The following is a 19,989-nucleotide window of genomic DNA, read 5'->3' on the forward strand; positions in this document are numbered from 1 at the left end:
GGGGGCAACTAAGGGCAGAAGTAGTCGTCACTCACGGCTTCATATCTCTGTTTCCCCACCGGAAGAATGGCACAGTGACATCGTTGCAGACCGGTTAGTACTAAGGCCTCCACTGTGTGGCAAGCACTCATTGGAGGCAGGCCGATCGCCGTAGATTAAACGGCCGGCGTGCGGGGAGACCGACAGAAAATCATTGCGAGTTATCAGTCGGGGGAAAGATAGGCGATGATAAGCCCATCCCTGTCGGCCCAGCCGGGCACTAACCACGGAAAATAGTGTACTACTAACCTCTAATCTCCCCTCCCGCGAGGGGTACGCCGGATTGTTACATCGTCTGATGCCATCATGCAGCACGCAATGCGCCATCTCGCCTAATAAGAAGCCATTGTTTTCCGCATGATCGTGCCTGGCATCTGTCACTCCATGTGGACATAATGTGGACAAAAATCCTATCTGCTGCAGCCGCCTTGGCCAGCCTGCCATTGGCCCTGGCTTTCAACAACCCACCTGGGGTCGATATTTGGTGCGGGAAGGCCTACCGAGCCAGGTACATCTCCATCCCACGATCCATGGAACACCAACATAGCTAATGTCAACACAGCAATGCCTCTTTCAACCCCGGCGGCTGGTTTGAGAAGCCCTCCTACTCCCCAAGCCCTCTTCTTAACCTCAAAGTGCGACCCCGAATGAGCATCTATCTCGACACCGACACAGCAGGCAGTCTACTCATCGATACCTCCATCTCGCATCTCGTCGGCGACCCATTGCCCATCCACACCAGCACTTCATACTCGAGCCAACGCCTGCATCTCAACATCCACATCCTCACTGAAGATGGAGACCTCGTCGCCACGATCTCCAACCACAGCCTCCCCCTCAACGCCACCAATACCGAAATCCCTCTCCCCTTCAACAACCTCACCCCGCACCTGACCCCCTACACCATCACCACTATCGCATCCCTCTCCAATACCACCACCACAGTCACCACCACCTCCGAGCTATACTACCTCCCCCACCGCACAGACGGCGGCAGCGCCACCCGTATCGACCACCGCTACGGCAGCCTCTCCTACCTCCGAGGCTCATCCACCACCTGGACCCCCATCTTCCCCTACACCTACTACGGTACCCCCCCCCTCCCCCCCCCCCCCCCCCCCCCCCCCCCCCCCCCCCCCCCCCCCCCCCCCCCCCCCCCCCCCCCCCCCCCCCCCCCCCCCCACCTCCCAACTAACCTCTCCTCTCGAACCCAGTCCAATGGTCCCTCTACTGGGACACCAACACCAGCACCCTCCCCACCTTCGCCTCCGCCGGCTACAACGTAATCCACATCGTCCCGACCGGCACCCTCTCCGACACCCCGTTCCCCTGGTCCCAGTTCACCCCCTACCTCACCCTCGCCGACACCCTAAACCTCCACCTCCAATACGACGTCCTCTGGGACCCCACCAACCTCACAGCCATGATCGACCAAGTCTCCCACATCCACACCCACCCCTCTCTCCTCCTCTACTACACTGGCGACGAACCCGACGGCAAATCAAACCCCCTCAACAGTACCAAAATCGCCTACGACACCCTCCGCCGCTTAGACCCCTACCATCCCACTTCCCTCGCCCTGAACTGCAAGAACTTCTACTACGAGGAGTATGCCTCCGGCGCGGATATCATCCTCTCGGATGTGTACCCCGTCGCTACGAATACCTCCTGGTCGACGGTCTACGATACCCCGTGTAATGCGACGTATGGATGTTGTGGCTGTGATGACTGTGAAGGACGGTTTGAGGATATATCCTCCCGAATCGACCAATTCCATTCCTTTGACGATCTTCTCGGGTGGGAAAAGGTGCATTGGGGTGCGCCCCAGGCATTTGGGAATGAGACCTTTTGGACGAGATATCCCACCGCGGAGGAAGAGGTCGTTATGATCATGTTGAGTATTAATCATGGCGCCATGGGTATTGTGATGTGGGATTATCCGAGTAGTGAGGAGATTGAGCGGGTTACTAGGGAATTGGCGCCCGTGGTTACGGGAGAAGAGATGGTGGGGTTTTTGGTGGGGGCGGATAGGGAGAGGGGCGTAGTGAACGGCGCGGAGAGGGTGGATGTGGCGGTTTGGGTTAGCGGAGGGAAGGCGTTGGTGAGTATTTTAAATTTGAATTACGAGGGGGTCGAGGCAGAGGTTAAGGTGGTGTTGGCCGGAGGGTTGGGGGTGAAGAAATTGGAATGTGTGCTTTGGGGTGGTGAGGGATGGAGAGTTGAAGGTGGTGAATTGGTGAGTGATGGGTTGGGTGGTTTGGAGGTGAGTATTCTAGTTGTGGAGTTGGAGTAGAGTGTACTTGTTAATTGGGAGTTGTGTTGTCTGGTTGAGCATGCATCAACACATTATAACATTAATCGGAGCGTTCGGTCCGTGAAACTAGAATATTGGTATGGGTATGTACATCGGTCAAGCCGTCGTCATTACAAGACAAGAAGGAGGCCAGCGCCCGCAAGACCCGACAGCAAGTTGATCGGGTTGCTAGTAGGCAGGGCCGCAAAGCCCTTGGACGAGGTGCTCGTAGCCTCGGCCGAGTCACCGCTCGAGCCCTTGCCGGTCGAAGTACTCGTAGAGCCGGTGGCAGTCAAGGTAACGGTAGAGACTCCGGAGAGGGTGGGCACGGCGCCCTCAGTCGTAGCCACTCCGTTGCCGGTGGCAGACGAGACGGCAGACGGCACTGGAGTAGCACCGGGCACCGCCGAAGTTCCGGTGCCAATCTCCAGGATGTGGTCGTCGCCAGGGTTGAAGTTCGTGTTGGCAACGGAGATTTCATTGTTGGCCAGGTCGTAGACGACGTAGGCGCTGCGGAGGAAGGTGTCGCCCAGCAGGTTGACGCCCGGCTGGCTGGGCACGAGGCCGAGGACGCACGTTCCCTTGGGGAAATCGGGCTCGGTGGCTGGAATGATGAGCTGGCTCATTCCGACGGTGATCTTCGCTCCGGAGAAGCTGTAGGTCACGTTGTAGTCGGTGTCTCTCACGTCGCAGTCGATGTAGGGCAAATCATATTTCTCGACGTAGGTGGCGTTGAGCGCTTTGTAGATCTTGTCGACGAGATCGGACGGGAGGGCAGTCAGGGTCGTACCGCTGTCGAGGGACACCGAGAGGGGAAGGCTGTCGGTGTAGCTGGTCGAGTCGGAGTCGGTCTCCACGCCGACTTCGGTGAGGGCGATGGCGAGGGAGTAATAGTCACCGTAGACAGGCACAATGGGCAGGGTCTGAAGGTCGCCGTGGTACTTGGCCGTGTTCACACCGCCAAAAAGAATGGAGCCGCTGGTTGCCTCCAGTCCATCCAACCACAGACTGTAGGCGGCAGACTTGATCGCCCCGCTATCGACCAGGGCTTGTGGAAGATTGGCATACACCTTGCCGTCGTGTTCGGCCTGGTAGGTCGCGCTTTGGTAGCCGACACCCACAATACCATCTAAAGGAAGACTGATGTTAGCCATGACCACCGCGGAAGGTAAAGATACCTACGTGAAACAGTCGTCGAATCGGCAATCCCGAACTGCATTTTATCGATTGTCGTATTGCCAACAGTGACCTTGTCAGTCACATAAGGCCCGTAAAGGTTCGAGCCGTCCGCATACGTGTCGTTGAGATAGGTGCCCACAGTCTTCATGCTGGAAGAATCGCTGGGGGTGTACACGCCATAAGGACTGCACGGATCATCGTCGGCCGTGCAGTAGGTTGAGTTTGGTATGTTCACCCAGAGATCACTGCTACCGGTATCCAACGTCAACATCACCTGCTGCCCTGGGGTCCCCAGCGTCAGGTTTAGTGAGTAATACGAGTCCTCCTAGTTCATTGTCAGCGCCGATATATTTGACCCTAGAGCGGTGAAGTTACAATGTTCTGCAAGGACGCGCCAACCGTAGAGTCTCGCTTCTGTAGAGAGCCAGTAGTCTGTCTCCGCTCAATAGGGATTCTGACAACGGCCGGGACATCGCGCTTGTGGAGAGAGAGCGCGTCGACACAGGTAAAAGGAATACCCGCCAGGATGGGGAAGAAAGATGCGCCTCGCATCTTGACAGGATCAGTAGCTCGCTCTCGCTCTTCAGAGGGACCAAGATTGCAAAAGCCGCAGTAAATGGCTACAGCAATAAGCGCAAGAGTTTTCAACTGAATATATCGCTACCGGGGCCCGTGCAACCGGGGCAGGCAGCTTTTATGTTCTGCCTATTCCTCCTGATGTCGGCTCTACCGGCTTCGGGCTAAGTCAATAGCGCGCACATGGCGCTGACTCCTGCGGTGCCATGACCAGTCATCGTAGACGCAACAACAACTCAGCCCCAAGGACCAGAGCTAAGGCCAGGAACGAGCGTGGGACCACTCAGACAAACGCTGGGCCCCAAGGGTCTATCTAACACCGGCTAGTTCCGCCTAGGTCCGACTGATGCGCCAAATACGGCCACGCAGCCGGATGTTCGGGGGTTAACTGCTCTTCGGGCCTGGTTCCTGATTTGAGCAATTTCATCAGTCTCCATAGTAATCTTAGATTACAACGGTCATAAGTTTTCATTGGGCTGCCCGGCGACGGATTCTGCGACCAGTGGCTTGGCAGCGGGGGCCCTCTTCGGCCGGCGGGCTTTTGGATTGGCGCTAGTGCCCTGTCCTATCACGACGCTGGTTCATGCTGACTGCAGCAGTGCAGATTCTCTTCAGGCTGCAATTTCATCAGCACTCCTTTGGCTTCCATCGATCAGAAAATATTTGGTCCAGCTGGGCGAGGGAATCCAGGTCGCTCGAGCGTCTGTGCGGGCAGGATAATTGCACGCAATTCCGGATATGTTTCATTGCTAAGTGCAGCGTATATGAGCAGCTTAGGGGAAGTAAATCAACATGAGCGTTTTGGCAAGCAATCTGTTCCTTGTGGTGGCGGGCAACATCCACCACTACATTGGTCACCATACCCAGCGCCGATTGTGAGTAGTGCAACCACTGTATGTCGACCGTGTCTGGGGGGTGGTCTAGAATTTCTTCGTGAATAAGGGAAAGTGCCCTGTCTCATGGTCAGCGATGCATTCGAGTGGTTCTTTTAGCTCTGTGCGACGGCAGGATAGGCGCTAAGCCACAATAAAGAGGATGGGGCCGGCGAACCTCACAGCAGAAGCAATAGGACTGCAATCATGGCCTATTCTGACTTTGTCGGTGCTCATCAGCATTGACAAAAAGCCCTGGAGGTTCTCATCCAGTCGTCGTAATTCCACCACTTTGAATCCATCGCTCCATGGGAGACGTCTCACACTCAGTACCTTGTCAAGCAGGAAGACGGCCTGTGCCTGGCGCCCAAAGTTGCTCATTCGTGTAATCCGGACTGTACGGACACTGTCCAATGGAGCGGGGCTATTCTCGTCCGGATCAAGATCGCTTGGTAGGGGGAATCCGGAAGGTGGGTACTCGGTCCAAGGTCTTTGGGCTTTATCCTTGATTTCGCAAATAATGAGCCTGTATTGATCAGCACCGTGTCAATCAAAATCCACTGCCTATGGTCTACCTCTCTAGGATGACCACACCCCACCACAGATTACATCGCCCAAGCTTATCTGTTCCAAACTGATTGACCTTTGGGCCTGCCACTTTTAAGTCGACATTATGTAGTCCAAGCGCAAACGCGATCCTTGTTAGAGCACCCATGGTTATATGCGCTGCCGCTGGTCGGCCGTTGGCATATTCATAGGCCGCGATCAACAAGCCGGCCTGAAGGAGACGGTCAGATGCACACATTATGGCTTGTGTCTCTGCAAAAAGCATTTTCACGGTTCCGTATAGGCCCTGTGGCGTTATCTTCGTTTGAGAGTTCGACGGTTGCAGCGTTACAAGGCACATAGCTAGCATAAGAATGGAGAAATCCGTCGCCGGGGAGCCAGGCATCCCGAGATACCCAGCAGTTTCTTGGCAATATAGCTGGGGTAGCATTATGGGAAGCCATTTGTGAAAGTTACTGAAATACCGACGGCCGATCTCCTGCAATGATAGGTCTGCGAACTTTATTATGCCGTGAACTTGGTACCAAATCCTTTCTGGTACTGCTGACAGGTCCTGCGACGGTCCGAAGAGTGAGGTCATCTGCATGAGTACCGCATTTACACTTATCTCAGTGGCAGCAGCTCTCTCCAGCTCGTCCTTGGCCTGCGAGAATTCTCCGTAACGACATCGCAGGTTTCTTTTGGTGCAGTACCCACACTTTGGTACGGTCTTGTCGCAGCGCTTCTTTCGGAGCTTACAGGGAGAGCAGACCTGTGGAGCTCTGTGAGATATTGCAACTTTCATGCCTTTTTCGTTATTGTCGGTCATTTCGGTGTCAGAAGACCAATTGCGGCGCGAGATTTGTTGCGGGATAAGCTGTTGTTCAGCCTGCGGTCGGATTGTCTGGGAATTCCTAGGAGACACAGATCAGCCAAGGGTCAGCGCAAGGGCAAATATGCTTCTGGGACCAGCGGCCGCCACTAGCCCTTTTCAATAACCCTCGCCATGAAATTCCCTCTACTAGATAGATGGTCCAAGTGGAGAGGAAGCGCGATGGCAGTTGAAAGATCACCAAGCAGGTCACCTGCTTCGTGGGGCCGGCGGCCGCCACTAGTCCCTTTCAAGCCAGCTCAGGACCTTGTGGTCGCCCTACCCGTGTTTCTATTCGCCCGCCTGCAAACCGGAAATGCAAACACCTCCAGCTCAGCAGTGCAACACAACCGCAATAGTTGATGTCTATATTATCGCAAGCTCGCCTAGCTTTTTGGCAAAATGGCATTAAAATGTCGCTGCTCGCCTCTGCTGCGCTCATCATCATTTCACGCCCCGCTATCCCTTTCAATCTAATCTCGTTAGGTCCCCTTTGACATAAGATATATATTAATACACCATGACACATACGCGTCAGAGCGACAACTTTGCAAACCAGCAAAATATACCTTCAATCATACCTAAGAATCAACATGCACGTCAGGACAGATACAGGCCGGGATCTAGCTCCACACCCGCTAAAAAGCCCCCAAGTACAAAGACACCAGATCCTGCCTTCATGGTCAGGTTCGAAGAGGGTGACCCCGAGGATCCGCGAAATTTCAGCAGTGGGCGCAAGGCATTTATCACACTTCAAATGAGCATGCTTGCCCTTGTGGGTGCACTCGGGTCGTCTATCCTGTCCCCAGGACAGTCAGATATTGCAAGGTATACGCATATAAGCGAAGAGGTTGCAGTCCTGGCGACTTCGTTATATGTCCTTGGTTCGTCGTAACACAACTCCAGTATATGAGGTTTTGACTAACTTTTGAAGGCTGGGCAGTAGGTCCAGCACTCTGGGGTCCAATAAGCGAGGTTTACGGCCGAAGATGTGGAATGCTTCCTGCAGTATTCTGCCTAGGCCTGTTCAGTATCGGAACTGCGACAAGCAAGAACGCTGCCAGCATTTTCATAACCAGGTTCATTGGAGGTATCTTCGGGTCAGCCCCAGTCAGCAATGTTGGTGCCGCTCTGAGCGATCTATATACTCCGAAGGATAGAGGGACGGCGGTGACATTCTTGGCAGTGTGCATCTCTGGAGGCCCAACGCTTGGTCCCATTATTGGCTCTGCGTTGGTGACGAATTTCAAGCTTGGCTGGCGCTGTTAGTGAATTTTCACTGCCTTTTGTTGCATATACTAACTTTCCTAGGGACTATGTACATCGAAGCCATTTGCGCGTTCGCATTCTTCGCTTTTTCTACTCTAATGCTTCGGGAGACCTATCCGCCGGTCCTGTTGAAAAACAAGGCACAAAAGATGCGTCGGACAACGGGCGATGAGAGATACTGGCATCCACATGAGAAAGAGAGCATCAGGCTGGGTAATGCCGTTACCAAACACTTTGCTCGTCCGCTACGGTATGTCGTTCAAGTCTTCTGGCTACTTGTGTTTATTGTTGATTGCGTACTAGCATGCTGATCACCGAGAGCATTATGGCCTCGGTTGCTCTTTACGCATCCTTTACGTACAGTTTAATCTATCTCTGTTTGCAAGTATACCCCATTGTATTTGAGGAGGGACGTGGTTATAACCCCGTGATCTCCTGCTTGCCATTCCTCGGGATCCTAGTCGGGATTATGTCCTCCTTGGCGATCAATATTGCGAACCAAGCATGGTATGCAAAAGCCATGAGGGCGAATGGTGGAAAGATAGTCCCCGAGGCACGGCTCCCTCCGATGTTGATTGGTGGTATCCTACTCCCCACGGGACTCTTTTGGCTTGGTTGGACAGCGGCACCGAAATACTCATGGGCACTGCCCACAGTTGCGGGGGGTAAGCCAGCAGAAGATTCTTTCGGGAAATACAAGCAATAAAGTCAATATTACTAACACATGCTAGGCTTCGTCGGCGCTGGATTTAACATTATCTTCCAGCAATGCTTCAACTACCTCATCGATACATACGGTCCGTATGCAGCGAGTGCGATTGCGGCCAACACAATTCTGAGATCGTTGCTGGCGGCTTGTCTTCCTTTAGCTGCAAAGCCGATGTTCCATAACCTGGGCGTGGGACCTGCCGCTAGTTTGTTGGGCGGAATTGCTTGTCTGGCACTGCCGATACCCCTCATTTTCATGAAGTACGGGCCTGCGCTTCGGAGAAAATCAACACTGGCAGCAACAAGTTTGGAATAATTTTCACAGTGGAGGAGGACAAGTAGATGGAAGTAGCTCACTTCGTCGATCTCGTTGCGAGAGACTTCACTGCAGTTCTCTTTTGGTGAGATGATCTCCGAATTCCACCGTGAAATGGCATGGCATGCAAGTGTCACGATTCTAGAACATGCCAGCAAGCCAGACATGTGTACTTTGAATATATACCACTGCTATCACCCCTCGGAAGGGCTCCTTGACAATGGCTGCACGACGACTTAGGCGACTGAGTCGACCATATATAAATTTGATAATTCTATATGCGAGTGTCAAGCTTATTCTTACAGCAATGACCATGCTAAAGTAATTGCGAGCAGGACAGGTACACCAGAGCCAGCGTAAGCAGATGATAATCCCCATTCAAAATCATTCCCAAGGCCCTGTACAGCGACCGCTCTTCTTGATCCTCTATTCATTTAGATGATTAGCACTGATTTCTTCCCATTCCAAAATGGCCATCTCCCCACCGTGCTTTATCCCCTTAGAAGCACAGAGAAAATACTGTTTGGTTGGGGAATCTGTTTGGAGTGGAGGGTGATGACCGACGGTGAGACTAGATGAGAGTCTATGTTGAAGCAGGCAGTACTATTAAAGGCGTCGTAATATTGGGATGGAAGTAATAATGATTCTGCTTAGAGTTGAGGGATTTGATTGCATTATCTGGATACAGTACCTTTCCAGGTCGCTAGTCATGACAGGATAGATGTATACCTGTATCTACCAAGAAAACGCCTCCTCGAAGTACCGCAAATTTCTGTATCCATTTCGCATGGCTTCGTGGACTGCCAAGCGAGACTCGTCCACCATTTGAGGTGAGCCGGAGCAAAGCACGGCGAGGGTTGTGTTACTTTCGTCTGACCCCTTGGCTCCTTCGCAAGCCATGCAAGCGGAGGAATATTAGTAGATGACAACAGCCCCGTGCGTCTCATTCACTGGGTCTGGTCAGACACATCATGTATGCGTCCTATCAGGGACATTGGAGGTTGCTTGTCCCTGAGATGCCTACGACACATTTTCCGCGGGGGCAATTATTCGAACCCGCTGTCTATGTGCCTTGGGTTGCGTGGAATGTGTCCATGTAGCAAGCTAAGCAGCACCCAGGGGGTTGGGCATCATCCCAAGTGAGATATAGAATCCACGAATTGGTACATGTCATGCACCGCATTATTCAACGCTCTTCCGCGGCAACACATGAGCAAATTTCGCTCCCAGATGCTGCTCCAGCATCCGCCTATGCCCTTGCGAAATCCTCCCGGCTTCCTTCATCTTCTCCGTCAGTTTCTGGATTGACTCCTCCAAAGTAGGTCCCTCCTCATCCCAACTCTCCCTTCGATTCGTCTCTTCCTTCCTCTCCACAGCGTCAGCCCACATCCCCTCCAATTCGTCCCGCCATCCCAACGCATCTGCGAGCTGTCGGACTCCCTCATCACAAGTCCCAAGCAAACATACATCCGCCTCCCTCGTCCCTAGATCCCCGACCTTCTCCCGATTGATAAGTATCCTCGGAATACCCTCCCCGATTGACTGCGGCAACCTCGAGCAAGGCGCAACCTTCAAACTCGTCCCCATCACCAGCATCAGATCCACACCCTTTCCCGTCAGCCTCTTCTCCTCCACCTCAAACCTCTCCGGTAGGGCTTCCCCAAAAAAGACCACATCTGGTTTGACGGCACCCCCGCACCCCGCCTCCAAACAATAGGGGACGTCGCCTACCCGAATGGCCCGCTGCATCAGGTCATCTGGATACGGCACCTTGCATTTATGACATCGTTGCGTCTTCCAGCTGCCATGTGTCTGGAGGACTTTCTCTGCCGGAACCCCGGCATCCAGCTCCAGGCCATCGATGTTCTGTGTGAAGAGGAAGGAAAGCAGGTTCTTGCGGGCTAGAAGGGCGAGGAAGGCGTGCGAAATGGTGGGAAGTAGATTGCGGGGGTGGCGGGCCCGCGCGATGGCGTAGAACGGCTCGGGCGTGTGGCTGAAATAATTAATATGGAAGATGGCTTCCGGGTAGGGAAGCTTTAGAGGTGCCAGTTGGTCGTAAAGCCCGCTCGTCGGCGTCCGGAAGTCGGGGATTCCGGCTGCGGTCGAGATGCCGGCGCCCGTGAGAGCTACGATTCTCGTGATTTGGCCCGTTCGAATGCGGTCCACGATGTCGGTGATGGTGGTCAATGCAGATATCATTGTGCTGGTGCTGGGGAGGTGATGGACTTGATGGTCTGACAGTTGGTTCAAGAGTCGCAACGAACACTCCATACCCCTCAGAGCGATCGACAACTTGTCACCTGGGAAACCGGAACATCATGTGATGTGTGATCTACATTGATACTTTTTCAGGGCACTTTCACAATCTATATCCACTAACTTCCTTGGAGCCTCCCGTCTGTATACAGCGTCATCGACTTTTTCCTATACGCGTGGCTTTATGTGGCCTCATACTATACTGCGGGATTTGCTATGTGGTGTTCTGGTTCATATTCACGCTTCACATAGCTAGCATCATTTTGGCGGGCTCCATCAGAATGATAGAATACGACTTGACCTGAGTGATAAAAGTCCAAAACAGGGATCCGTCCACCATTTGCCTCAAAACGATCATGTATCATCCGAGTCCTGAGTTGCCATTTCTCTACTGGTTTGAAGGGTTCAAATTGAAGATAGATATCAAGTGTTACCACTACTCTCTCGGACTATAATGTGCGTTGGTATGAATAATCAAAGGGGGAAAGTATCCGACTACCTGAGCTATTCGAGCTATTCTGGGTATCGTCTTCAGCATTCGAATTCCCTGAAGGCAGAGAACTGCATCACGTATGCGTCGGGCCTAGACTGTAGCAGTTTTCAAAGTGCCCACTGAATATTGTAACAGGTTCTTCCGTTGGCCTGGGTTAGCCATACTACATCTGGCGTGGGGATCGCTCCCTGGAAGGAAAACTGTTACATTCAATTCACTCTCAGCTGTTAGGCACCTAGCTCATGAACTCATTACTTGCACTGACCGTAAAAGAGTGGAAAACCAAAGAAGTGGAGGGAATAAGGGCATGAAAGTCAGGGTAAGATTCAAATATGGATGAGTACGATATTAAGGGTATCAATGCAGCAAGACAAAATGATTGATGCTGCTACACTTCTGGTGTTGGCCGTTTCTATACACACAGGCTGCGTGTAGATGATCTATACTACTATCAACTAGAAGATATTTCGGAAGATACAAACAAGTGCCTCTTATTCACGTACTTATGTCTCACAATATGATCGATACAGACATGAAAGCCACTCGGCGTTCTATCTTTACCAATGTCAAGATATTCGAAAATCTGTCAACCGCTTTTGGAGTTCGTTGATAGTAGCATTTCTAGATGCAGTAGTGGGATGCATTTCCTGTTTTGTCTGGTGTTTAATAGTATTCCTACTACTGTACAAGTGTTCTCTGGGCTTCCGAATGTCAGGATCCGGTTGAGTAGTCGTGTAAGTGATGCTTGTTCTAAAGCTGGCGACTTAGAATTTGATTCCTACACTCGATGTTCAGTTCGGTTTGACCATCCAATGGCATGGAATCCGCTGTAGAGGCCTACCTTGCGTAGTTCCTAACACCAATGACAAAGATTGTTAAGAATACAGCTACAATTTAACTTTGGCGTTTGGTTGTAGGTAAAGGAAAGGTACTAGTGTTTCTCAGCACTAGCGCGCTTCGAAAACTAGGTACTATAATTCATGGTCTATAAATATATTCTGATCTTCTGACAGAATAGTCTATTAAGTCCAAAAACTGCTGAAAACCGGTTTTTATACAGAGGTTGGCGGCACATGACCGAACCAAAAGCTCGAGGCTCTCCGCCTTTTCCCACTAGTAGCAGAGAGCTTCTTCTTTGTCTTCCTCATCAATCCCAACTGGCTCGTCAGGGCCGATCCGTGACTTGTCCAGAGCGCCAAGTCACTGGATCCACCAGCGAAATGGCAATGGTCAGAACGCTGGAACACGTCGTACGCTCGATTCAGTCGCGTTGTCGAAGGCAGTCGGTCGGAAATCTCGTGGGACTGCCATGCGAGGCTATTCATGATAGGTGTGAGAGACCATACCCGCTCAGCCACTACCCCATTGCATCGAACTAACAGACGGCTGCTTCAGGCTCTTGGAATACCGATCTGCAAGCTCCTCACACACTCCCCAAATGCGCCTCCGGTTGGCAACACCAATCAGCTTCAGATCGTCCATCCCATACCGTGGAGCAGTCATCTTGTCGAGCCACATGTACATTTTCTTATAATTGAGGTCGTGCGAAACCTTCTGGAACTTTGCTGCCTGAAGCTCCCAAAACCATGGCATATCCCGTTGCATAAACTGCTTCCAGAAAAGGTTGTCCTGGGTAACGATGTGAATGTTGAGTGAAGCCTGTGCTAGCGCTTTCAGTGAATCGCCTGGCAAAAGCATGCAGATCTGATAAACGATCTCGAGTGGTAGTCTCCCGAACGGACTGGCAGGCTCTCGTCCGCGAAGGTCCAGCTCTGCGGATGGAGTCTTCAGCTCACTGTTCGTTTCCGCATTTTCCTGGACAAAATCTTCGAGCTGTGGAGTGTCCATCGGATGCGTGGCGCAGTACTGCTCCAGTTATTAATATATCCGAACCAGCGAGGGGATGTTTGCTAACCTCTGCACCCGGGATGCATTCCCAGTAGCGTCCCTGCGCGCGCTGAATGTCATCTCCGTAGCTCAATTGCAACGCAGAGCCGGACATGTTGCACAGTGGGGTCATGACACTGTACAAGACATCCAAATTTATGTTTTTAATCTCGGTCGAACCAGTGATCGTCCGAATCAATATCTCGAAACAGCACCAGTGGAACGGCAGAACGGGACCGGGGGCTTCTTCCGAACCATGGCCATAGCTTTGAACGGTCAGAATGGGTCAAATGGGCTACAAAGTGGGTTTATCACACCATGAAAAGACTTGCTGAGATCGGGGCCGATCGCCATCTGCCAAGGTCAGTATCCACATTTAGCTCATTCTCTGCTCGAGATGTACCTGATCTGGCCTTGACAACGAACTCTCCCTGTTGGGTAAGTAATTAGCTTTGATCATGCAACTCTACAAGCAGAGAAGACCTACAATATCGGCATAGTATCCTTCGTCCGAGATGAACGCTCTGAAAGATTGTTAAATGGGATCATGCGACCGCGTAACACACAGCAGCAATACATACTTTGTTGCACCGGTTTCTGCATTTTCATTCACTCCCAAACAGTGTGCCTTGTACAACCAGGAGATGTTGTCCCAGCCGACAATCCGAGGGTCATAACTGCGGACAGGATCCTCAGTTTCGTCTCCTTCGCGCGACACCTGCCCGAGGTCCTTTCCAGCCTGCAAAGCCCGACATCTCTTCTCGATCCACCGTCTGCGACGCTCGAGGGCCGTCTCAGACGGGGCCTCAATGTGCATGCCACAGAACCCGACACCGCAGATCGCACAGTAGCAATCGAACGCCATTGAGATAGATAGAGCCGCTACTGAATTGAGGTCAAAGAAACAGAAAGGGCGACAATTCACACTCCGATAAGTTTGGGAATTCCCCAGGAAGTGCCAGAATAAATACCGAAAGCGACGGGTGGCAGGGCCCACAGCGGCCACGATGGGCCGGAATCAATCCATTCAGGGGCTTCCATCGCGCCCGTACACTAAGAATGGGGAAAACTCTTCGCGGCGATCAGGCGACCTAAAAATATGACACCGACATTTCAACAGCGACCGGTTTCATGAACGCCATGTCATGGTTTTGGTGAGTTGGCAGGGATGATCTCCTGAGGTCTTTATTTTCAATTGATGATGAGGACTAGGATCTGCCCTTTGTGACCTTGGATAGGCAGGCGTGCATCCCACCTGCTCCGTAAATGATAGCAAGCCACGCCCCCCGTACCATGTACGACAGACTTTACCGAAGAAAGTTAACCTTATTACTAGCTGGCCTGGGGCTACCGAAAAGGCGGTGTTCTCCAAGACAGCCAACAGGCGATTTCCCGACCCGCATCCGGCTACAGCAATAATCCCCCTTGCCCATCGACATGTCCAAATCCAGAGTGGCATGACTGCTCCTGCTGAACTGGCAGGTAAGGCCACAATCGCATTGTTAGGGCCAGATGCAGAACCCCGGGATACCCTGAACAGGCAAATCCAGGAACACGAGACAGAATTTTCAACGGTCGGCCCGACCATTTGTTGGTTCAGGAACATGGATGGAGCCCCGTGACCGGACCTCGCCACCCCGATGGCCCAGCCGGGTCCAGAAGCTGGCCAATCCCAACCTCCCCGGATGGCTACGGATCAACATCTACTCCGTACCAAGCACCAGCAAATCGCCGATATAAGCAACTATTTCAGTCCACCACTTGGATCCCGTGTAGTGGAGTGTTGCTTATACCAAAAAATATGGGGGGAAGTCTAAATTCATCGGTTTGTGAAGGGTTCTTGTATTTTATGGTTTTTAGTGTAAGATATGCCTACCTGTGAAAATACTACTATTGGGATTTATATCTCTATCTAGCTCCACGGTTTCTCAGCACAGGCACTTATCTATGACAGAAGAGTAGAATTGGAACAATTGCCTAGTATTGGAGTTTGAAGCAATTGACCATGGAAAATCATCAGACCACTAACCAGATTGCCTAAAACGGACGATTGCTTGACCGCGTGGTTGCTTATATCGACAGTTTACTGTTATTGAGACATGTACGGAGTATGGCATGTCAATCTGAACGTCGAGAATTCTCAAATATAATACAAGCTATGCAATACAAATTTAATGAAACAAGATAACGGCCCATCAGGCAGTCTGGTCCTCATTTCTGACCTCCACCTCCACCGTGACTTTGGCCTCTTCGTCCTTTTCTCCTCATTTCTTCCCTTCTGTCCTCCTCTCTCGAGACGTTTGCGGCCTGCCTGGGAGCTAGAGGGGGGAGGGGCACAGGTACACCGAGGGGAAGCCATTGTGAGATGATTGTGGCAGGTGTGAGGGCGGGGAAGTTGAGGGTGAGGGAGGGAGAGTCATCGCGAACCATCACACACATGGCCCCGGGTTGGAACTGGGGGACAGGAACCGGGGTTGCGGGGGGGGCAGTGGTAGCAGCAGAGCTGGTAGCAACCCAGCAAATGCACTGATGGGGCTGCTGGCAGATTGAACACCGCTGTCAACGTTGGCCTTCACGACTAAGATTGCCGCATGACTGGCAGCAGCTCCGAAGTCTCTATATATCCCCGTTAACAATGCTATCCACACCGTATGTAGCACGCTTAATCTTGCCCTTTGGCGGGGGGGAATCAGATTCATTGGTGGTGGTCTCGGTGGGAGTCTTTGACGATCGGAGGCTCTTTGCTAGTACCGCCCGGAGCCGAGGAGGATTCCGGGGATGGGATGGGGGCGCTATCATCCGACAGTGAGCACTTATCAAGATATGGAATTTTTTCTCTGGGCGAAGATGCTCACCAGCGTTTCATCGCAGAACAGCACGGCTGAGTAGCTAGCCGTATGAAGCAGGGAGAACGACACTGGATCGACGAGGACTAACGGCGGAGAAGACGACGGGCAGCCTGACGTTGAGAGGTTTTACAGCTACCAACCATTTACTTGAAGAAAGTACAGCAGTGACCTGACAAATTGGGAGGCAGTGAATGACAGTAATACACACCTTCCACATCCATTTTCTTGGATACGCACAATGAATTCCGGCCGGAAATCAAATCCCGGTGCGGGGATCGACACTTAAATACTCACCACCCAGCACTGCTCTTCTACGAGCTGTCCAGGAACACGACTTTACCCTTCCACTTCACATCAGAGCACTACCACAATGCTGTCGAACAAGCAAGCAATAGGTACCCTCTCGTTGGGACAGCATCCCTCACATACACTCGAGCAAAAGATCCGCGTTGCCTCAAAGTACGGCTACACTGCGGTCGAAGTGGTCTATTCCGACTTGGAGAGGTACTCGAGTCTCCTGGGCATATCGATACAAGAAGCAGCCGAAAAAACAAAGACCCTGTGTTCTGACAATGGAGTCGAAGTCCTATCATTAGCTGCGTTCGAAAACTTTGAAGGCAGCCGCTCGCCATTGCATGAGCGGCTATCCCTCGCCAAACACTGGATAGACCTTGCACGAAAGCTGAATGCGCCATACGTTCAGGTCCCCGCCCAGTATGGCCAGGACGTCAGCACGGACAAGACCGTCATTGTCTCCGAACTGCAGCAATTGGCAGATTTGGCGAGTGCCGACGAACCAATTATCTCGATCGCATATGAGCCGATGTCCTGGAGTACATACTGTTCAACTTGGGACACGGCGTTGGAGCTCGTGGAGGCTATCGATCGCAAGAACTTCGGCCTGTGTCTCGACACGTTCCATGAAGCCACCAAGCTATGGGGCAGTCCCTTTGAGCCATCCGGGAAGTATCCAACCGCAGATAGGGACCTGAGCGAGTCTCTGGATCGGTTTCTCAAGAAATGCCCGCTGGAGAGGATCTTTTATATCCAGTTATCGGACGGCGAGCTCTTCGATCCACCGTACTCAAAGACACATCCGTGGCATCTGGAGGGTGAAGCACCGCAGTTCACCTGGTCTAAACATGCCAGACCGTTCCCACTTGAGACTGAGCTCGGAGGCTACTTGCCCGTGCTAGAAATTGTAAACGCATGGGTAATCGGGAAGGGTTACACTGGTTGGATCTCCATGGAAGTGTTTGACCGGCGAATGCGCAGTCCGAGCTTCAAGCCAGAGGAGGCTGGCAAGAGGGCGAGAGAGTCGTGGAGAAAGTTGCAGGAAGGCCTACATTCTGGAAGCCCGAAGATCTGATCTTCAACTAAGCGTATTAGTTAGCTCCTGTGGTTTCTCACTAGCAATGTAACCGTCGTGAACCCCATCAGGCCTCGGAGATAGGACCCTGGCGTAGACCGGATGAAGGAATTATCGCCGAGGAGGGCTTCCACGTGACTCGCCTCCTGCTTTCCCATCCCAACGGCTCCGACTACCATCCCATCGTCAACCAACTAATGCGTATCTGACCCGCCTATCACCTCTCATCTACCCCTTGCTGCACTCTCTTATCAGATCCAATGGCCCCAGACATCTCCAGACCCCCTACGCTACGCAGGTCATGCCAAGCCTGCGCCCGCGGCAAACGCCGCTGCGACCAGCGCTGGCCACGCTGCACTCGCTGCCAGACGCGGAGAATAGACTGCGAATACGTCAATATCCCTCTAACTGTGGGCACCGACAGCAGTCCCGGTACATCCAGAACCGCTCCGACGCTCCAGTTGACTCGCAAACGGCCCTGCACGCCATCCATCCACCTCCCTCTACCATTAGAAATCACAAAAGGCTACTCTCAAAACATCATCGCCTTTTTAGTCTCAGGAATGCGTGCATACCCGTCCTCCTTTGCAACTAACATGAAAACCCACTTCATCCACCCCGACCTCTGGCCTCATCCTTCCTCACCCCCGTCCCCAATCCGGGATATCCACACTCTATGTAAACTTCACAGCTCAACCAACACCGCCACCCTCATCCCACTGATCAAACAGAAATCCTCCTCTCTTCTCCGCCAAATCAATCATACCAGCAGCTTCGAGGAGATGCTCGCAACCGCTCAAGCCCTCCTTCTAGCGCAATGCATGCTCATCCTCGCAGAAGATGACCCCTCCACAGCCCGGTACTCGGAATCAATCAGCACAATGCTCTTTAACCTCGGTCAGAAGCTTTGGCAGCAGGCCCCGGTACAATTACCGAGGAGTCTGAGTCCGCGGAGAGCGTGGTTATTCGCGGAAAGCGTGCGCCGGACGATCATTGTGGGATTCATGCTTCGCAGTGTGTATTCCCTCAAGAAGAGGAATTATTCCGTCCGGACTCCGTTTGTGGATTCCTTGCCGTTTGATGTTCGAACGACGCTGTGGGATCAGGATTCTGAAGGCTGGAGTACTGGGGTCGGGGAACCGTTGGAGTCCATGGTCTCGTTGCATCAGTACTCCAGTATGATGGAGCAGGGCATGGTTCATGGCATCAACGATTTTGGAGGGTTGATTCTGGCGGCATGCAAGGGACGCGCTGTGGCGGGGGTTCCTTATCCGCCTGTTAATGGGTATAAGGTATACTAGCTGGTTTGGTTGCCAGCTCCCTTTGCGCTCAAGAACGAGTAAGAAAACCCCAAACAGGCCTATCATTAATTCATTCCAGTTCATTGCTAACTCACAGGCTCTAGCACTCGGCCTTCCCACATTCCCTCATCTCATCTCCTCACCGCAAAAACATCTTCAACACCCCCGCCAACATCTCCGTCATATCCTTATACAACTCCTGCCTCTTGATCTCAAATGCCTGATAAAGCTCCGCCGCCGACCCAACAGCAATCTGCACCTCCCCACCCTTCAATCTCCCCCACACCTCATCCACAAACTCTCCCAACGGCATCCCGATCAAATGCCCATCCTTCAAATCCGGCTGATGCTTCGCATCATGCAGCTCCGTCTGCACCGCGGGGGGATAAATCTCCAACACCTTCACATTCCCCGGCCCATCGGCGACCTGCGTCCGCAGAGAGAGAATAAAATGGTGCAGTGCGGCCTTCGAGGCGCCGTAATTGGGACAACGCATCATGGGGACAAGTGCCATCTGGGATGTTGTGTATGCGAGCGCGGTCTGCGTCGACTTGCTCTGGAGATGTGGGAGAAAAGCGTGGGTTATGCGGACGGCGGCGGTGTAGTTTGTAATGAGTTCCTGGTCAAAGATATCCAGATCAACGGATTCAGGTTTCGAGAAGTCAAAGGGGCGCTGAATGCCGGAGTTGATGAAGATGCAGTCGAGGTCGGGGTGGGCGGTCGTCACGTCAGAGGCAAAGCGGGGAATCTGCACGCATTTCCAACATCGTTAATTCCATGTCTTCTACACCGGTATAAAAGGGAGAGAAACGGGGGAAAAGGACGAACCTGGTCCAACTGCATCACATCAAAGACTCGTGAATCGACCTTCTCGCTTCCATACTGCTCCACGAACTCATCCAGGTTCTCCTTTCGCCTGCCGGCAATCACGAGCTGAGTACCGTTCTCGGCGATTCTGGTCGCAAGCGCTTTGCCAATGCCGGAGGTGGCGCCGATAATGAGGACTTTCTTGTAGGGAAATAACATGTTGGGTTTATTATCTGATCGGATATGTATGTGTATTATCGCTGGCGTTATATGTGAATGATATGGTACAAATTTCAAGGGAAGGAGTGTATTTGCTGATTAAATGAAGCGAGTAAAGATCCAACAAAATCCGCAGGGA

At 52.4% G+C, this 19,989-nt stretch overlaps 9 protein-coding genes across 9 annotated transcripts; 4 read left to right on the plus strand and 5 right to left on the minus strand.

The window, feature by feature from the left end:
• Positions 1 to 434: 434 nt before the first annotated feature.
• BO80DRAFT_462933 (uncharacterized protein) lies at positions 435 to 2,332 on the plus strand (the record flags this gene model as incomplete). The annotated part of the gene is made up of 3 exons (XM_025722551.1): positions 435 to 547; positions 602 to 1,128; positions 1,254 to 2,332. The coding sequence occupies 3 exons, from the start codon at positions 435 to 437 to the stop codon at positions 2,330 to 2,332; spliced, it is 1,719 nt and encodes a 572-aa protein (XP_025577539.1).
• Positions 2,333 to 2,397: 65 nt separating this feature from the next.
• Positions 2,398 to 4,388, minus strand: BO80DRAFT_15168 (pepsin-like aspartic protease). The gene is made up of 3 exons (XM_025713789.1): positions 3,887 to 4,388; positions 3,515 to 3,836; positions 2,398 to 3,461 (listed from the first exon to the last, which is right to left on the minus strand). The coding sequence occupies exons 1-3, from the start codon at positions 4,061 to 4,063 to the stop codon at positions 2,464 to 2,466; spliced, it is 1,497 nt and encodes a 498-aa protein (XP_025577540.1). The 5' UTR covers positions 4,064 to 4,388; the 3' UTR covers positions 2,398 to 2,463.
• Positions 4,389 to 4,714: 326 nt separating this feature from the next.
• Positions 4,715 to 6,310, minus strand: BO80DRAFT_350666 (Zn(II)2Cys6 transcription factor; the record flags this gene model as incomplete). Its single annotated transcript, XM_025715553.1, has 3 exons — positions 4,715 to 5,039; positions 5,138 to 5,485; positions 5,535 to 6,310. The coding sequence occupies 3 exons, from the start codon at positions 6,308 to 6,310 to the stop codon at positions 4,715 to 4,717; spliced, it is 1,449 nt and encodes a 482-aa protein (XP_025577541.1).
• A 718-nt stretch (positions 6,311 to 7,028) lies between these two features.
• On the plus strand, positions 7,029 to 8,681 carry BO80DRAFT_377105 (MFS transporter). Its single transcript, XM_025716683.1, has 5 exons — positions 7,029 to 7,260; positions 7,311 to 7,640; positions 7,688 to 7,895; positions 7,949 to 8,310; positions 8,377 to 8,681. The coding sequence occupies exons 1-5, from the start codon at positions 7,056 to 7,058 to the stop codon at positions 8,667 to 8,669; spliced, it is 1,398 nt and encodes a 465-aa protein (XP_025577542.1). The 5' UTR covers positions 7,029 to 7,055; the 3' UTR covers positions 8,670 to 8,681.
• Positions 8,682 to 9,733: 1,052 nt separating this feature from the next.
• BO80DRAFT_15189 (SIR2 family NAD-dependent protein deacylase) lies at positions 9,734 to 10,909 on the minus strand. The gene has a single exon (XM_025713791.1). It carries the CDS (start codon positions 10,866 to 10,868, stop codon positions 9,852 to 9,854), a length of 1,017 nt encoding a protein of 338 aa, XP_025577543.1. The 5' UTR covers positions 10,869 to 10,909; the 3' UTR covers positions 9,734 to 9,851.
• Positions 10,910 to 12,339: 1,430 nt separating this feature from the next.
• BO80DRAFT_423166 (F-box domain protein) lies at positions 12,340 to 14,548 on the minus strand. The gene is made up of 6 exons (XM_025718983.1): positions 13,887 to 14,548; positions 13,793 to 13,829; positions 13,709 to 13,736; positions 13,623 to 13,659; positions 13,334 to 13,571; positions 12,340 to 13,284 (listed from the first exon to the last, which is right to left on the minus strand). The coding sequence occupies exons 1-6, from the start codon at positions 14,168 to 14,170 to the stop codon at positions 12,769 to 12,771; spliced, it is 1,140 nt and encodes a 379-aa protein (XP_025577544.1). The 5' UTR covers positions 14,171 to 14,548; the 3' UTR covers positions 12,340 to 12,768.
• A 1,716-nt stretch (positions 14,549 to 16,264) lies between these two features.
• On the plus strand, positions 16,265 to 17,682 carry BO80DRAFT_15272 (sugar phosphate isomerase/epimerase family protein). Its single transcript, XM_025713802.1, has one exon. The coding sequence runs from the start codon at positions 16,525 to 16,527 to the stop codon at positions 17,521 to 17,523; it is 999 nt and encodes a 332-aa protein (XP_025577545.1). The 5' UTR covers positions 16,265 to 16,524; the 3' UTR covers positions 17,524 to 17,682.
• Positions 17,674 to 18,866, plus strand: BO80DRAFT_15271 (Zn(II)2Cys6 transcription factor domain-containing protein). The gene has a single exon (XM_025713801.1). The coding sequence runs from the start codon at positions 17,784 to 17,786 to the stop codon at positions 18,822 to 18,824; it is 1,041 nt and encodes a 346-aa protein (XP_025577546.1). The 5' UTR covers positions 17,674 to 17,783; the 3' UTR covers positions 18,825 to 18,866.
• A 97-nt stretch (positions 18,867 to 18,963) lies between these two features.
• Positions 18,964 to 19,850, minus strand: BO80DRAFT_350263 (putative short-chain dehydrogenase/oxidoreductase; the record flags this gene model as incomplete). Its single annotated transcript, XM_025715535.1, has 2 exons — positions 18,964 to 19,572; positions 19,653 to 19,850. The coding sequence occupies 2 exons, from the start codon at positions 19,848 to 19,850 to the stop codon at positions 18,964 to 18,966; spliced, it is 807 nt and encodes a 268-aa protein (XP_025577547.1).
• Between the last annotated feature and the right edge of the window lie 139 nt (positions 19,851 to 19,989).

The sequence above is a fragment of the Aspergillus ibericus genome (assembly GCF_003184845.1).
Source record: "Aspergillus ibericus CBS 121593 unplaced genomic scaffold BO80scaffold_10, whole genome shotgun sequence".
Classification (NCBI taxonomy): Eukaryota; Fungi; Ascomycota; class Eurotiomycetes; order Eurotiales; family Aspergillaceae; genus Aspergillus; species Aspergillus ibericus.

Excerpts from the sequence above, each read along its gene's own strand:
- BO80DRAFT_15189 (XM_025713791.1), bottom strand. The coding sequence starts at position 10,868 with ATGATATCTGCATTGACCACCATCACCGACATCGTGGACCGCATTCGA.
- BO80DRAFT_377105 (XM_025716683.1), top strand. The coding sequence starts at position 7,056 with ATGGTCAGGTTCGAAGAGGGTGACCCCGAGGATCCGCGAAATTTCAGC. Across the intron at positions 7,641-7,687 it reads TTTCAAGCTTGGCTGGCGCT|GGACTATGTACATCGAAGCC; the intron begins GTTAGTGAATTT and ends TAACTTTCCTAG. Across the intron at positions 7,896-7,948 it reads CACTTTGCTCGTCCGCTACG|CATGCTGATCACCGAGAGCA; the intron begins GTATGTCGTTCA and ends ATTGCGTACTAG.
- BO80DRAFT_423166 (XM_025718983.1), bottom strand. The coding sequence starts at position 14,170 with ATGGCGTTCGATTGCTACTGTGCGATCTGCGGTGTCGGGTTCTGTGGC. Across the intron at positions 13,737-13,792 it reads AAGGATACTATGCCGATATT|GGAGAGTTCGTTGTCAAGGC; the intron begins GTAGGTCTTCTC and ends CTTACCCAACAG. Across the intron at positions 13,660-13,708 it reads CGTTGTCAAGGCCAGATCAG|ATGGCGATCGGCCCCGATCT; the intron begins GTACATCTCGAG and ends TGACCTTGGCAG.
- BO80DRAFT_15271 (XM_025713801.1), top strand. The coding sequence starts at position 17,784 with ATGGCCCCAGACATCTCCAGACCCCCTACGCTACGCAGGTCATGCCAA.
- BO80DRAFT_15168 (XM_025713789.1), bottom strand. The coding sequence starts at position 4,063 with ATGCGAGGCGCATCTTTCTTCCCCATCCTGGCGGGTATTCCTTTTACC. Across the intron at positions 3,837-3,886 it reads GCGCGTCCTTGCAGAACATT|GAGGACTCGTATTACTCACT; the intron begins GTAACTTCACCG and ends ACAATGAACTAG. Across the intron at positions 3,462-3,514 it reads CGATTCGACGACTGTTTCAC|ATGGTATTGTGGGTGTCGGC; the intron begins GTAGGTATCTTT and ends GTCTTCCTTTAG.
- BO80DRAFT_15272 (XM_025713802.1), top strand. The coding sequence starts at position 16,525 with ATGCTGTCGAACAAGCAAGCAATAGGTACCCTCTCGTTGGGACAGCAT.